At 44.7% G+C, this 17,209-nt stretch overlaps 1 protein-coding gene across 3 annotated transcripts in view; it reads left to right on the top strand.

Annotated features, from left to right (window-relative positions):
- The window catches only part of POLR3A (RNA polymerase III subunit A), a 47,111-nt gene that overhangs the window by 13,959 nt on the left and 15,943 nt on the right, over positions 1-17,209 (top strand). For all 3 annotated transcript variants that reach the window (XM_025284812.3, XM_006056935.4, XM_044942348.2), the window contains exons 8-19: positions 122-258; positions 1,689-1,792; positions 2,580-2,721; positions 4,701-4,841; positions 5,800-5,869; positions 6,234-6,361; positions 6,528-6,666; positions 8,381-8,545; positions 11,576-11,748; positions 13,962-14,073; positions 15,303-15,421; positions 17,053-17,190. In XM_025284812.3, coding sequence (XP_025140597.1) covers positions 122-258; positions 1,689-1,792; positions 2,580-2,721; positions 4,701-4,841; positions 5,800-5,869; positions 6,234-6,361; positions 6,528-6,666; positions 8,381-8,545; positions 11,576-11,748; positions 13,962-14,073; positions 15,303-15,421; positions 17,053-17,190 — 1,568 coding nt within the window. The remainder of the gene's footprint in view (positions 1-121; positions 259-1,688; positions 1,793-2,579; positions 2,722-4,700; positions 4,842-5,799; positions 5,870-6,233; positions 6,362-6,527; positions 6,667-8,380; positions 8,546-11,575; positions 11,749-13,961; positions 14,074-15,302; positions 15,422-17,052; positions 17,191-17,209) is intronic.

The raw sequence follows: 17,209 nt of genomic DNA, 5'->3' as shown, positions 1-17,209 counted from the left end.
GAATGTGTGTCCAGCTTATCTCATTGGAGATCACAGTCTTTCCTTGGCCTTTCTGGTCGCATTGCTCCCAAACAGCACACATTGTGCCCTGGAGACTTACGATATATTTTTATTTATTTAGGTCGATTCAGAGGCAATCTCTCAGGAAAGCGAGTGGATTTTTCTGGTAGAACAGTCATCTCACCTGACCCCAACCTCCGAATTGATGAGGTAGCTGTGCCAGTTCACGTGGCCAAAATTCTGACATTCCCTGAGAAGGTAAGTACATTGAATTGCTTAGTATTTTGTCTGAATCCAGTGTTTTATGTTATGTTCTGAGGTTCCAAACAATCTCAACAGTGGGAAACCCCCAGTAACCCACCCAACCCACAGTTTGGCACGTGTGTGTGTGTTTTTCCAGTGTTTCACACGTGTGTCACCATATATAACACAACACGTACACAGTTGTGTCTGCCTTTATATTCAAATACTCAGATATGCATTAAACATTCAAGTCTACTTTTTTTCCATCTTTGGTATTTTTCTGTGCTAGTTCATATCTTATGCCTTAAATAACTAAATGATAAACATCCACAGCCAGTTAATTTTCTTGGGATGAGTTAAAACATTAGAATTTTTAAAAGATTTTAGAATCATTTTTAAAACATTAGAATCATTGATTCAAACACTCTGAATATTAAAAAGCTGTTGATGCATAACCAGAAAGGCTGTACCACTTTACACTAAGTTCGTACTCGTCGTGAGTGTAAACTGGTATTTGTAGTATTTTCTTTTTTAACTGAGGTGTAGATAATTGAAAGGTCTGATAACAGGAAGATATTGATTGGCTTTGACTTTGCTCTTGAAATTCATAATGAGCCCAGACCATAGGTGCTTCTGGTAAAGCTTGTATAAAAAGTATCCTTGGTTGGGACCTGGTGGTCCAGTGGTTGAGAATCCGCCTTCCAATGCAGGGGACACCAGTTTAGTCCCTGGTCAGGCAACTAAGATCCTACACGCTACAAGGCAGCTAGCCTTGCACACGCCTCAAGGAAGAGCTGCAGCAGAGACTCCGTGCAGTCAGAATTTTTAAAAAGTAGTGTCCTTGGATAAGTTCCTTCTCTGAGACAGTGCCCCACGAGACTCTTGTCCAGTAGGCTGCAGGACATGGTGGTGCAGTCCAGGACCTGCTGTTCTGGCGTTAACAGCTTTTAAACCTTAGAAGCCCATGGTGAATCACTGCAGATGAAGCTGCCACCTGTTTTTAGGGTCACAGAATACGCTGAAAGGTCCCTGCAGATCAGTCCAGCTCAGCCGTTTTATCAGTGGAGAAACCAAAGGTCAGTCACGGACCTGGCCCTGTCACCCAGCAAGTGAGTGGCCGAATTCAGACGTGAGCCATTGTCCTTACCCTGAAGACCTCGGCAGCAGCGTGCCGCAGGTACCTCTCTTCTAGAACTGCACAAGGGGTTCAGTTATGCTTTTTTTTTCCCTGGACCCCACAAGTGGCATGCAGGATCTTAGTTCCCTGACCAGCAATCAAACCCATTCCCCATGCAGTGGAAGTGCAGAGTCCTATGCAAGGGACCACCAGGGACATCCCCTAGAACCACTTAAAGAAAGTGGAGGCTGAGACTCAATTCAGGATAGCATGCTAGCATATCGAAACCTAACAGTGCCTCGTTCTGTTTCATATTGTGGTCCTCCAGGTGAACAAAGCAAACATCAACTTTTTGAGGAAACTGGTTCGAAACGGCCCTGAAGTTCACCCAGGAGCCAATTTCATTCAGCAGAGACACACACAGATGAAAAGGTAATGCTTTCACAACATGGTTGATGTAATTATCTCCTCGTGACCAAGTTCACTGTCGCCATACTCAGCCACAGAAGGCAGTCCAAAGTATAATTATCGTGATATGTTGACATGTGGAAAACACCTGTTTAAATTGCAGTTAGCCTACGTACGTTTTGTTTTCTCTGCTCTCTTTGAATATATGCACAGTGTTCGTTTATTCTATAGCATTTAACGTTTAGGTAGATACAATGCATTGGGATATGAAAGCAGATCATTTTCTGGGCCACCTGAATGCTCTGGGGTTGCCTCAGTGCACTCATAACCCAGGAGGCACACACTTTGCCAGTTCTGGCTTTTCACAGTGACATGAGCTGATCACCAGTGCTTTTCGTCTCATGAAATTCAAACATCACCAGGGCCCTGTGCTAGAAGCTAGTTTATTACTCAGTTTCTGTGACTCTAAGACATACTTTTATCATGTTGGACATTTCTAAAATTAAGAGGTGTCATACAATCAATTTGTTGTAGTTTAGGGACTTCTGTGGTGGCCCATTGGTTAGGGCTTGGCACTTACACTCCCGTGGGCCGGGCTTTAATTCCTGTTTGGGAACTAGGATCCCACAGGCCACTTGGCGTGGCCAAAAAATAAAGTTACAAAAACAATTTTGTTGTTGTTACGGTAGTTGAATTGTCAGTGGAAGGAGGCACCTTAAATTCAGTGAAACATGGTCATTTTAGATATGAAGAGGGAGAAACGTGCTGAGGAAACTGTTCTCACAGGTTATGTCCATTATTGTATGTTAAGGTTTCTGAAATACGGAAACAGAGAAAAGATGGCCCAGGAGCTCAAGTTTGGGGACATTGTGGAGAGGCACCTCATCGATGGAGACGTGGTCCTCTTCAACCGGCAGCCCTCGCTGCACAAACTGAGCATCATGGCGCACCTGGTGAGCAGGAGACTGGTGTTCATATCTGCTGGGTGGAACTTTGCTGTGTGTGCCCTGCTCAAACTCCAGACATCTAAAATTTAAATTGCCAGTAATCTCAAATTTTTATAACTTTTGGTTTTCCTCTTCTCTTCGATTTTAGTTTGAATGAAACTCTTCAATTTCAAGCTTCACTTCAATGTTTTTAATATTTATAACATACTTTTCACACAACAGTGAAACAGGAACTAATTGAAAATTACTGTGAAACTGACGACTGTGATTTCACTTGCAGGCAACATAGATGCATGTCTGTGTGCACAAAATTATGTAAAATAGACATGGCAGAAAATCGACTTGATTTAAAACAGCATATTAACTAAGAAGCTAAAATGCTTACAGGATTTTTCTTTGCAGTCGTCCTCCGACTAAGACCTGAAGGCATATTTTTTGGAGCAGTTTACTTTGCAACAACAGCAGTTTCCTCTTCTGGAGATTTCAAATGGAAACAAGATGCAACTTCAATTTGTTAAATATTCATAAATTCTCCTATATGAAAAAACCATTAAATCCCTCAGCATTTGCAAACAGGCTCCTAAGGTAGTATTTAAACAGGCTCCTAAGGTAGTGTTTTTCTAGACTGATTTTTTTTCCAGTAGTTTATAGAACCATTACATCAATCGTTTTGCTCAATGGCAGAAATACCAAAGATACATTTTATGATTATGGAGCTCTATGAGGTGAACAAAAGCCTTCCCTTTCTGGAAACTTGGCCCATTTAACATAGAAATATTTTTATTTAAAACTTTCAAATATATACAAAAGTAGAAAGAGTACTGTGATGAACTCACATATTCCCATCCTTTATATTCAGTAATTTTCAAGCTTTTGCCACACTGGTTTTATCTCTCCCTTTTTCCTTTGATGAAACCGGATGCCATGTCTTTTTTCCATGTGTTTTCAGCTTCTGCAAAACACGCATAGCTTCAGTGTTCACACCTCACCAAAAAGAAGTTATTCCCTGGTGTTGTCTATCACCCCGGCCATAGTCAGATTGCCCCATATGTCTCAAAAATATTTTTGCAGCTAGTTTGTTCAAAGTGAGATCTAAAATCTACACGTTTAATTGATCCATGTCTTAAGCCCCTATTAATCTAGTATAATCCCCCCTCCTCCTTTTAATTTCCGTGTCATGTTTGAAAAAACCAGGTCATTTGTCCTGAAGAACGCTGCACGTTCTTTTTTTGTCTGCCTGTGTGTGGCAGTAAGGGTTCCTTCATGCTTCATAGTTTTCCTGTAAACTAGAAGTAAACTCTCAAAGCATAATCAGATTCAAATAGAACTTTTTTGGCAATAATAACTCATAGGTGGTGCTGGCTACTTCCTCTTGCCATATTTCAGGAGGTACACGCTGGCTGGCTGGCTGGCTGTCTCAGCCATGTGAAGAAGGTGAGGGAGTCAGATGCCTCGGCGTGGTGCCTTCCTTGCAAAGTTCCTTATCAAAGACTCTTGATAATCCCTGGGACTGCAAGGAGGTCAAACCAGTCAATGCTAAAGGAAATTAGTCCTGAATATTTATTGGAGGGACTGATGCTGAAGCTGAAGCTCCAGTACTTTGGCTACATGATGCGAAGAACTGACTCATGAAAAGACCCTGATGCTGGGAAAGATTGAAGGCAGGAGAAGAAGACAACAGAGGACGAGATGATTGGATGGCGTCACCAATTTAATGGACATGAGTTTGAGCAAGCTCCAGGAGTTGGTGATGGACAGGGAAGCCTGGTGTGCTGTAGTCCATGGGGTTGCAAAGAGTCGGACACAACTGAGCAACTGAACTGAACTAATGACCTCATCCATACCAGAACATACTAGGAATTTTCTTCCTTAATGTAAAGTGTCCAGTTCTGCAGGAAGCCCTTTTTTTAAAATAATGCAACTAAGAAGATTTGAATAAATGACTTATGTCCTTTTCCTGATTTGCTTTGTTTTATATTCCACAGGCCAGGGTCAAGCCCCACCGGACTTTCAGATTTAACGAGTGTGTCTGTACACCCTACAATGCGGATTTTGATGGAGATGAAATGAACCTTCATCTTCCTCAAACAGAAGAAGCTAAAGCAGAAGCGCTTGTTCTCATGGGGGTATGTAGGGTGGTGCATCCCAGCTCCTGAGAAAAAGCTCCTTAAAAGGAGGAGAAGGGAAACAAGTCTTGTTTGAAAACACCCGTAGTATGTAAGGGAGTTGGTTTCTCTCATAGGTGGGGAGTTGAATGGACTGGGTACCTTCTGACCTGTACTGTGGGTTCCTAGGAGAATACATACACACGCGCACCAGTTATGAAAAGGTAAGACAGGGCTCTGTCAGAAGCTTGACTGCTGGATATCATGGTCCGTTATACTTCAGATAAAGGATTTGAGCAGATGCACCTTTTTTCCCCCCCTTTTGGCTGTGCCAAGTGGCTGCTTACAGGATCTTAGTTCCCCGACCAGGGATTGAACCCACACCCTCAGCAGTGAAAGCACGGAGTGCTAACCACTGGACCACCAGCGAGTTCCTGAGCAAATGCATCTTGATGTACAGAACATTCTTCAAATTGGGTGCTTATGCAGTGAACGGCTAGCACGTGTTTTTGCTAGTGTAGGCACTCATTACATTTTGATGATTAATACATGCTGTTGTTCGAACTTAGTGTCTCCACCAAGAGAAACTTGACCATTCTACCATTATTGTAACCAGTGTGGAATTGATTGACTTCAAAGATAACACAGTGCTACTCATCATTCATAGAAGAAAATTTTCTTTGGAGGAGAGCATTTATAATTACACTAACGTCTTTATAAGAACACAGAACAACTCCACACAGTATTTAAACGTAGGGACCTCTGAGGTCAATCTTGCCGGTATTTTTTTCCTCTGCCCTTGACAGATGATGACATTAGTGACAAAGCTGCAGTTAAGAACCCCCAGCTTCCCATTCATAGCCTCACCTTCCTGCTGCTCTTCATTTATCCATAACCATTGAGTGTTTGTGGTGAAGATTTCTGGGGCCGCATCACGCGTCCAAACACGGCTAACTTACTGTGTTCCTTTTTCCTTCAGACTAAAGCAAACCTTGTAACACCAAGAAATGGAGAACCACTAATTGCTGCTATTCAGGATTTTCTGACAGGTGGGTTTTGTGGAATTTACTTGAAAAGAGACTTTGGAACACGAGGATTCTCTTTCATGTGTTCACGTGAGCAGTTGAAAAGCTGTGTAATTCTGTTGTTTGTTTACTGAGTGTGATTGTGTTAATGAACCATACCCGAGATATTCTTTACTTTTCTAAATGCTGGGGACATGGCAACGGGTAAGACAAAGTCCCTTTCCCTGTGGAGCCTGGATTCTTGTTGGAAGAGAAAGCCAAGCAGCAGCTGTGTTTTACCTCACTCTTTTAGTGATAGTCTGTCTTTATTTTTAGAGTTAAAACCTTGTGATTTTTCTCACAATTTCATTCCTTTCCTTCGTTTTGTGTTCTTTCTTAACATCCCCAGGTGCCTATCTCCTCACTCTTAAGGACACTTTCTTTGACCGAGCCAAAACTTGTCAGATCATCGCGTCAATACTGGTGGGCAAGGATGAGAAAATTAAAGTCCGTCTCCCACCACCTACAATACTCAAGGTTTGCGCAGGAGCTGTGACTGTGTGTGCGGATGCACCGGTGGTCTGGGGTACCCCTGCCGGTGCCAAGTCGGCTTGTGGCCGCTCTGCCATCTTGCCTCATTGGCGTGAAGGGCAGGTGAGACCAGGCTCGGCCCGTTGACGCTCTGGCTTCTCTCCTCCTCCAGCCTGTCACCCTGTGGACGGGAAAGCAGATCTTCAGTGTCATCCTCAGACCCAGCGATGACAATCCAGTGAGGGCCAACCTCCGAACCAAGGGCAAGCAGTACTGCGGCAGAGGCGAGGACCTCTGTGTCAACGACTCCTGTGAGTGAAAGCGGCAGGTTGGGGCCAGCAGTTCCCTTCACTTTGCCCGTAAATCCCATGTTTCTCTAAGGCCTTAGGCAGGAAGTTTGTTCTTCAGGGAAATGCAGCTGGTGTTTCTCCAGAAGGTAGAGGTCATGTGGACACATGACCAACCCAGCGGTTAGAATGCTCTTCTCCACATGTTTTGTCTCAGGTGACTTGTTTCTGCCAATTAGTGCAAATTCTTTTCTTCTTTTTCTGTTGTTGGTTTGTGTGTATGTGTGTTTTGCTGTACAAGGGTCTCATTATTTAAGGCTTATAATTTATTATTTTATGTCCAAAAATGTGTTCATTGTTAAGATGACTAGAAGTATAAGTAAGTGGGTTTCCCAAGTGGCTCCGTGGTAAAGAATCTGCTTGCCAATTCAGGAGACACAGGAAACGGGTTGAATTTCTGGGTCAGAAAGATCTCCAGGAGGAAGAAATGGCAACCCACTCAGTATTCTAGCCTGGAAAATCCCGCCGCCAGAGGAGCCTGGTGCGCTATGGTTCACTGGGTCGCCAAGAGTTGAACACACAAGAGCAACGGAGCACACATCCATGGCTGTAAAGTATTACTGAAAGGCTCATTTTTTTTACCTGCCTCACCCGGTCAGTGGATGTTTTGATCACATGTGGATCGGGTGTAACAGTGCTGTGTTGTGCTAAGTCATTCAGTCGTGTCTGACTCTTTGCAACCCTGTGGACTGTAACCCACCAGGCTCCCCTGTCCATGGGATTCTCCTGGCAAGAATACTGGAGTGGGTTGCCATTTCCTTCTCCAAGGGTCTTCCTGACTCAGGGACCGAACCTGTGGCTCTAGTCTCCTGCATTGGCAGGCAAGCTCTTGACCACTAACGCCACCTGGGAAGCCCCAGGTGTAACAGTGAGAACATTTAAATATGAGTCCTCTGAGTCCCCTAGACTGATTCAGCCCAAGAGTGTGTTCCCCAGACCTATGCTATTCAGGCAGCATTTACTTTCTGGGTCCCAGGCTGCTAACAGGCAGTTCCCCAGCAGACTGCTTTGAGTAACACTGATTTAGAATGGCCTTTGCTAGCAAGGCTTTGTGACGAGAGGTGGATCTGCAGGCCTCTATAGTGATGACTGAAGCGCAAAGACTCTGAAGGTCAAGGATTCTCTGCTGTGTCATGATGAAGAGCACTGATTTTTTTTCTCTCCCCGCCCACCCCAGTTTCATAAATGTACTCCCTCGACTTTAATGTATTTTGGCTTCTTGTTTTATATTGTGTTTTTGTTTCTAGATACAAATGTCATTTTGTCGTTTAGGCTTTGCACGATGGTGCCACCGCTAGTTTTCAATCTTAGTGAATAACAAAGCGCTTTATAAACAACACTTTGTTGTACATGATTGAATTGGTGCTCAAAACATCCCCATGACACAAAGATGGCCAGAGCTTCATACTGCCATCCACAGATCACAGATAAAGACGATGAGAGTCAACTAATGCCTTTCAGAGTCAGGGCTATAGGGTAACGAACTAGATCTTTCCTGCTTTTCAGAAGTTCCTAGATTTCTCCTTTTCCCCCCTCAAAAAGAAATTTTTTAGAGAGCATTTCTATTTGCTCTGCTCTAACTTAAAAAACAAATTTTCTCAACTGCCTTAAATTCATTTTGGAATGAGACAGAGTAACAGGTAATCATTTGTGTGAGTCCATAATCTTTTCCTTCCAGACGTCACAATCCAGAACAGCGAACTGATGAGTGGCAGCATGGACAAAGGAACGCTGGGGTCAGGATCCAAGAACAACATTTTTTACATTTTGCTGCGAGACTGGGGGCAGAATGAAGCTGCCGACGCGATGTCACGGCTTGCCAGGCTGGCTCCCGTCTACTTGTGTGAGTGTCTTAGCGTCCTTGTTTTATTGCTGTAGGTTATTGATGTTTTAGGGGGTTCTTTTCCTATTTCATCCCCCTGCCCCAAACACATACAAACACAAAGAAAAGGATACTTGTTCCAGGCTAAACCATTTATGCTTTTCTTAATGAAATATACTTGATGCTGACCAATTTGCAGATTCGAATTTGCTTTCCAGTTCTCTTTTCAAAAGCTACTGCTGCTGCTACTGCGTGTCTGACTCTTTGTGACCCCATAGACGGCAGCCCACCAGGCTCCCCCGTCCCTGGGATTCTCCAGGCAAGAACACTGGAGTGGGTTGTCATTTCCTTCTCCGATGCATGAAAGTGAAAAGTGAAAGTGAAGTCGCTCAGTCGTGTCCCCGACCCTCAGCGACCCCATGGACTGCAGCCTTCCAGGCTCCTCCGTCCATGGGATTTTCCAGGCAAGAGTACTGGAGTGGGGTGCCATTGCCTTCTCCCTCAAAAGCTTCAGTAGCTCCCTAATGCCCATGACATACATGGGCTGTTACACAAAGGGCCTTCATGGGCTGCTTCCAAGGCTGTGCAAAACTGTCACCCTCTGGTTCTTCCACAGTTCAGCCCTCCCAGCTGACTCAGTGTTTCCCTACTGGCCTTGTGCACTAGGCCAGGAGATTTGCTTTGCATGCCCCCGAATATCTTTAGTCTACTCTTATACTTGACTCTTTGGCTGAGTGTAGAATTCTAGACTGAATGTTATTTTCCCTGAGAATTTTGAAGGTATTACTCTACTCTGTTCTTTTAGGGTTGCTGTAAAATGTATTTCCCTTCTTATTCCCAACTTTTTGCATTTGAATTGTCTTTTTTTTAATTGCAGTATCCAGTTTTTGGGTAATCCAGACCCAGTTATATACATATATGCATTCTTTTTTTTTTAATATTCTTTTGCATTGTGGCTTTTTACAGGATATCAGATATAACTCCCTGAGCTGAACTTTAGGACCTTGTTCATCCTGAATTGTCTTTTTATTCTGGAAGCTTTGAGAATCCTCTTTGTTTCTGGCATTCTGAAAGTTCACAGTGATGCAGCCTTGGGATGTTTATCATGCATGGTGCTGAGCGCTCTGCAAGCTCTCTCAATCTGCAACATGTGTCCTTCAGTTCTGGAAATTTTCTTGTACTTTTTCTGATCATAGTCTCTCTTTTACTTTCTCTGTTCTTGCTTTTTGGAATTTCTGTTAATTGTCTGGTAGAGTTCTTGGAGTGATGCTCTAATTTTCTCTTTTTCCCTGTTGTCCATTTATTTGTTTCTGGATTCAGTTTTCTTTTTAACAGTTTGTTTTTTTTTTGTTTGTTTGTTTTTTTAATTTTTCAGTATCATAAATTTAATTTCCAGCCATTGTTCTTATTTGCCAGTAGTTCTTTTCTCTTGGTTTCCTTCTTGTCTTTCTTCTCTTTTTAAGACTTCCTATTCTTGATGCTCAAATACCTCTTGTATAGCACTCTATTTCCCATAGGGGGAAGGGCCTGAGGCCTCTTTTTTTATAGACAGACCTCAAACATTGCAGGTTTGGTTCTAGATACCATGATGAAGCATATATAACAATCAAGCAACTCATGAATGTTTTGGTTTCCCAGTGCATAAAAAACTTGTTTGTACTATAGTCTTATTAAGTGTGCAATAGTATTATGTGTTAACATGTTGTTGTTCAGTCGATAAGCTGTGTCTGACTCTTTATGACTCATGGACTGCAGCACGCCAGGCTTCCCTGTGTTTCCCAGAGTTTGCTCAGATTCTTGTCCATTGAATCGGTGATACTATCTAACCACCTTGTCCTCTGCCACCCTCTTCTTCTTTTGCCTTCAGTTTTTCCCAGCATCAGGGTCTTTTCCAATGAGTCAGCTCTTCATATCAGGTGGCCAAAGTATTGGAGCTTCAGCTTTAGTATCAATCCTTCCAGTGAATGTTCAGGATTGATTTCCTTTCAGATTGACTGGTTTGATCTCCTTGCAGTCTGCCAGACTCTAAAGAGTCTTCTCCAACACCAGTTCAAAGGCATCAGTTCTTCAGTGCTCAGCCTTCTTTATGATCCAACATTCACATCCATACATGACTACTGGAAAAACCATAGTTTTGATTATACAGACATTTGTCAGCAAAGTGATGTCTTTGCTTTTTAATATGTTGACTTTATTGCTGAAAAATGCGGATCATTTGAGCCTTCAGTGAGCCATAATAACAACAGCCCAGAGCATCATGAAAATATAATAATGAAAGCGTCTAAAATATTGTGAGAATTACTGAAATTCAACATAAAGACACAAAGTGAGCAAATACCATTGGAAAAATTGTGCTTTTAGAGTTGTTCAAGTACAAGGTTGCCACAAACCTTCTATTTTTAAAGAAACACACTATCTAGGAAGCACAGTAAAAAAAGGTGTACCTGTACAAACTTTCCACCTGGGTTTCCCTATTTGCAGTTCATACATTACCTCCAACAGAACGTGAGGATTTGTTTCTGAGGCTTTCAGACTCAGTGGCCCTCCACTCCACAGCCACTTTTCAGCATCCCCTTCCCCACCCTGTTAATCCAGTTGCCCCTCACCTGCCCACTTGTTACAGGTGTTAGGGTTAGGATTATTGATGGTATATAGTTCCATCGAAGGTGGAGTTCACATTTGCTTCTTAGCCTCTATTTTGGAATGATTTCTGAAAAAGAGAATTGGAACAGAGAGGTGTCTGGGATGCTGAGCGCCAGCCATCCGGTAGCCCACTTTCTACAACTGGCTCTCTCAGTCTCTCTTTCCTGTTCAGTGGCTGCCTGCTTTATGATACAGTTGGGACATCCCTGTGCTCCATACCAGGTTGTGAGCTGAGAGGGGTTAGTGAGTCTTAGTCATCTTTGTGTAACAACCTAGGGACCGGTACAGTAAGTGTTTGTTTAACTGGCTTGCAGCAAGTTCTCTGACGGTATAAACTTGTTTCTGCATAACAGGTTGACTAACATCAACGGTTCTCTCTTCCGACTCTCCCTGCCAACCCTTCTGCAGCTAACCGTGGATTCTCAATCGGGATTGGTGACGTCACACCTGGCCAAGGGCTGCTGAAGGCCAAGTATGAGTTGCTGAACGCTGGCTACAAAAAATGCGATGAGTACATCGAAGCCCTGAACACAGGCAAGCTGCAGCAGCAGCCCGGCTGCACCGCCGAGGAGACTCTGGAGGTGAGTCTGGCTCTGGGTCAGGTTAGCAGCCAGTGGCATTGTAGGCCCTGAAGAGAAGCGACAGAGGTGAGCGGAGAGGAAAGGCTGTGGCTCCAGCCCGTCTCTGAGCTGTGCAGCTCGTGTGTGTTCTAGTGATGGGAGGGCCTCCATCACATCTGTTCCATCGCTTCCAGCTTTCGTGTTCCAGGTGGTGAACAGCTATCTGTTCATTTGGCCACATGGGGCTGCTCTTGTTCCATCGTCACACTTGGGCCCCTTCTGTCCCTAGTACTTCAGTGCTTTTGCCCTATTACCAGCATCCTGTGACCAGACTGACACCACAGCTTTGAAAGGATGGTCTTTGAAAGAGACGTGGTTAAGTCATGTTTGAGAGTCACAGTCCAGTCTGTTGCACGTTCCAGTCATGTTCCAGTCTGGAGCTAAGTTAGCTGAGAACTGGACCTGCAGGTGTCAGAGTCAGAATGGCCTGAGACTCCTGCGTGTTCTCTGAAGCAGCCTGCCTTCGCAGTCTGACTGCACCAGGGCCCTGTCTGACTCTCTTCTGCCTCCCAGTAGCCTGGCGCTCAGGGCTTTAACTCAACTAAGTAGGGAAGAAAGGATTTTTGAACAATAAAAAAAATTTTTTTTAATTTTATCTGTACATCTTTTGGTTGCGCTGGGTCTTGCTTGTTGCGTGTGGGCTTTCTCTGGTTGCGGTGAGCAAGGGCCGCTCTTCACTGTGGTGCAGTGGCTTCTCGTTGCGGTGGCGTCTCTTGTTGCAGAGCACAGGCTCCAGGGCATGCAGGCCTCAGGGATTGCAGCACGCGGGCTCGGTAGTTGCTCTCCTGGGCTCAAGAGCGCAGGCTCAGTGGCGCTGGCACACGGGCTTAGTTGCTCCGAGGCATGTGGGATCTTCCCAGACCAGGGATCAAACCCGTGTCTTTCTGCATTGGCAGGCAGATTCTTTGCCACCGAGCCACCAGGAAAACCCCAGTAAGAAATTTTCTGATGAACTTTTTAAAGCAAAAAGAAAGCAGAGTTGTGTGAGGTGTTCACAGTTAGCTCTTTCTTAATGTAAGTCTTAAAGAAAAACAGAAAGAGAGAGAAATGGGGTGTTTCTCACCTAGGAGGTTACTTGAGGCCTCAGCTGCACTCCTCTTTAGTGAAAGCATGATTCCCAGCTAATTGAGCTTCATAGGTTGTGGGTTGAGGGATGGCAGTCTAGGTGAGCTCATGGACTAGAGTATTGCTATTGAGTTGCCTAATCACATGCCCAGTTGGTGGGAATTCAATTGTGTGCTTGGCAGAGACAAAAAATTTTAGAAACAGTACACGCTACTCTTTTAGTACGTATAACATAATGTCATATAAAGTGCAAAATGTTATACGTGTGTATACACAGTATACACAAGCATGTGTATATACACTAATGTATATAATATACATACAGAGACACCGCTATGTAGGGTATATACACAAAGCTGCATATATTCTACCTCATTGGCCATTTAAATATTTTTCCAAGGTTTTATTACTAACCATTTTTTCCTTACACACTGATTATGAAACCCGTGGGACTTCCCGGGAGGCACTAGTGGTAAAGAATCTGCCTGCCAATGCAGGAGACATAAGTGACGTGAGTTCTATCCCTGGGTCAGCAAGATCCCCTGGAGAAAGGCATGGCAACCCCCTCTAGTTTTCTTGCCTGGAGAATCCCATGGCCAGAGGAACCTGGCAGGCTACAGTCCATAGGGCCTCTAAGAGTAGGACACAACTGAAGTGACTTGCTGCTGCTGCTGCTAAGTCGCTTCAGTCATGTCCGACTCTGTGCGATCCCATAGACGGCAGCCCACCAGGCTCCCCCGTCCCTGGGATTCTCCAGGCAAGAACACTGCAGTGGGTTGCCATTTCCTTCTCCAGTGCATGAAAGTGGAATGTGAAGTCGCTCAGTCATGTCCGACTCTTAGCGACCCCATGGACTGCAGCCCACCAGGCTCCTCCATCCATGGGATTTTCCAGGCAAGAGTACTGGAGTGGGGTGCCATTGCCTTCTCTGGAAGTGACTTAGCACGTGAAAAATGTCATTCTGCAGAGATAGGACATCTTGGTCTTCTAAGGTCTGAAACCTTTTATCTGCTGGAAATCTGACATCTCGCTCGAATTCTTCACATTCTCTTAAATGTCACGTTGAGCATTGGTAATCACATAGGCACCATGCATCTCTGTCCCGCCAGGCTTTGATCCTGAAGGAGCTGTCCGTGATCCGTGACCACGCAGGTAGCGCCTGCCTCCGGGAGCTGGATAAGAGCAACAGCCCCCTCACCATGGCTCTGTGTGGCTCCAAAGGTGAGCACCTCCTCTGGCCGCTGCTCTCACTGCCTTCCATGCAGGCTGGCTGGTTGTGCTCTGGAAGATGTGCATCAGAACTGCAGGCCTAGAATTCCCTGGTTGTGCGTCCAGTGGTTAGGACTCAGTGCTTTCACTGCCCAGGCCCAGGTTCAATCCCTGGTCAGGGAACTAAGATCCCACAAGCTACGCGGCAGCCCCCCTCCACCACCCTCAAAAAAAAAAGAGCTTCAGGCCTTTTGTTTATAAGGGTGTGAAAGTGAAAGAAAGTGAAGTTGTTCAGTTGTGTCCAATTCTTTGTGACCCCATGGACTGTAGCCTACCACGCTCCTCTGTCCATGGGATTTTCCAGGCAAGGGTACTGGAGTGGGTTGCCATTTCCTTCTCCAGGGGATCTTCCTGACTCAGGGACTGAACCTGGGTCTCCTATATTGCAGGTAGATGCTTTACCATCTGAGCCACTATATCTTTTCAAATAATGCTTAGAGAAGGAGACGGTGATTTGCATTTTTAGAATGTCTAACTCCTTTGGAGAAACTTGTTTATCATGTGTGTGGATTTCTGAGTTTGAGGGTGCTTTGGGTAAACTTGGTCTTATTTTTTTGAAGAAAGAAAGAAGAGCCAGAGATTTTTAAAACAATATGTTTGATGATAATTAAATACCCTTAAATTTTATAGCTAGCCAGGACCTGAAAGTGCTAGGTTTCATGATACTGCACTCAAATTCAGAACCCTGAGCTTTGCAAACTTCCTATTTTCACAAATTTCTGACAGAATAAAGTCCAGTCGCTTTAGCCTTGCTGTGCTTCACCCCATAGTCTCCTCCCTGCTCCTGGTGCATACCCCACACTCCTGTCCTGTGTCTCTGCTTCCCACTCTCTGACGCATTTTGGAACTCCTCCCGCACGTCCTCTATGTGGAAGTCATAATTTTCTCCAAGAGTCCAGCTGGTTGACCATGCCTTCTCGAATACTACTCTGGAAGTCTCTCCTCCAGCCCCAGAGTGCTCATTCGCCCCTGAGCTCTAGCCCTGCCTGGCCTTCCTTGTGTTACTGTCAGCTCTATCCCTGCTGTTCTGGTTCTGTCCTTCACTGAATGAACTAGAGTATGAACTTGTTGAGGATGGGGGCTGTGCCATGTTGTATTCCTGTTTTATCAACAGATCTGCTTATACTTCAGTTACTGTGATTTTGGTAAATGCATGTTCCATTTCTGACCTGCTTCCCCAGGTTCCTTCATTAACATATCACAGATGATTGCCTGTGTAGGACAGCAAGCTATCAGTGGCTCTCGAGTGCCAGATGGCTTTGAAAACAGGTCCCTGCCTCACTTTGAAAAACACTCAAAGGTAAGCAAGAGTGGATCAAATACAACTTTGAAGGACAACCTTCAGCAGCACGAAAGAATGACCGAAGCTCTGGGGCTGCCAATTAGGCGACTCCTGAAGCTGGTATAGAGGGTGGGGACCACTCAGGGTTATTCCCTCTGCAGCCCAAACTTGATTGAGTCCTGTAGAAGGAGCCTCATGAAACTCGGAGCTGTAAAACTTGGACTAGTGCCCTTTTGTATATTTTCTCTTCTAAGGAGGAGGATGTCAGTTTCCCATTGAACTTTATCTTAAGTAATCTGACTGTGTTGTTTCCATTTGTTTGCATTCAATCTGTATGCTTATTTTAGGGAACACTTACATAAAAGTAGAAAGTTTTTAAACAGTGAACATGTGAACCACAGTGAAACGACCAGGAAATCCCAGGTTCTCTCTGGAATCCCTACACTGCGTGTAAACGGCTTCTGAGCTCCGTGGGGCCTTGTGGTCTGGGCGCCACTGTGAGCAGAGTGAGACAGACAGGCCTGTGCTGGGGTTTTCTGAGCTTCTGGGGTAGATAGCCATTAATGAACAGTTGAGGAACTTAGAGCTGATTTGATCACTTAGTAATTCTGGATGAGTCACCTGTTATTCACACTAAAACACAGATGGCCCAGCTGCTCCTGGCCTGAGGAGTTGTAGGACTTATGGCCAGCCCCTCCTGGGGAGAGGGGACTGCTGTACTGAAATTGACAGACACTGTCCGTATCCGGCGGCCCCAGGAACAACTTGGGCTCTCTGTCCAAGATCAGAATTTACTAGAGGTCAGGCAGCCAGCAAGTCACTGGAGTGGTACCTGACTGTGCTTATATGGCTCAGAGTCAAAGCCTGACCAATTTAGAAGAGATGCCAAGGACATCTAGTTCCAGACTTTGGGGAAGATGGTACTTGCCTAGAAGTGCTTTTGAGTATGCCAGCTGCCCCTTAAGTGAAATGGGGCAAAAGAATTTTAGCCTTTTCGTCTGAGTTGTCCTCCAAGGAACACCAACCTGTCCAGATCAAAGGCCACTGGGCATTTCATAGGGCGTTTTTTATATGTGGATTTTTTTGGTTTTTTACAGTTGTTTTTTTTCTTTATCTTAATATTCACCCAATTAAAGTGTAGAGTTCAGCAGCTTAGTGTGTTCACAGAGTTGTGTGATCATCATCATAATCTAAATTTTAGGATATTTCCAACAGCCCAAAAATGAATCCCCATAAACTGTAGCAGCACACAGCTATATTTTGGAAGTGGACAGGTCCAGCCTGCCGGCAGGTATCTTGACAATAGTCATTTCCTGGGAGAAGGCCAAGGTGCCCTCTAAACTGAGATCCGTGACTGCCTGCCTGCTCTAGGAGTAGCAGCCCAAGCTTCGGTGTCCCTGTCCTGAGCCACCTGGCTGCCACTGGCACGAGCTCCAGCCCTGGCTGGGAACTCACTCTCCTTTTCTCTGGTAAGGATGATTTGAACTAAATTATTTCTTTAGGAAAGGGCATAACACATGGGAGTGCATTGGCCAGGTATTTATAGTCTAAAGGTGAGGTATTTTCTGATTTGAATGGGTCTTGGAATTGGGGACCTTAAACTTGTATTTGTTAGATTTTTCTTTTTTTTTTTTCCTACCTCTCTCTAGCTCCCAGCTGCCAAAGGCTTTGTGGCTAATAGCTTTTATTCTGGTTTGACACCAACCGAGTTTTTCTTCCACACGATGGCTGGCCGGGAAGGTCTGGTCGACACAGCCGTGAAGACAGCTGAAACAGGATATATGCAGGTAACCTGAAGAAACCTAG

Source organism: Bubalus bubalis, chromosome 4 (assembly GCF_019923935.1).
Source record: "Bubalus bubalis isolate 160015118507 breed Murrah chromosome 4, NDDB_SH_1, whole genome shotgun sequence".
In the NCBI taxonomy this organism is placed as follows: Eukaryota; Metazoa; Chordata; class Mammalia; order Artiodactyla; family Bovidae; genus Bubalus; species Bubalus bubalis.
Note: the sequence above shows the minus strand (reverse complement) of the source record. Positions and strands in the feature narration are given on the sequence as shown.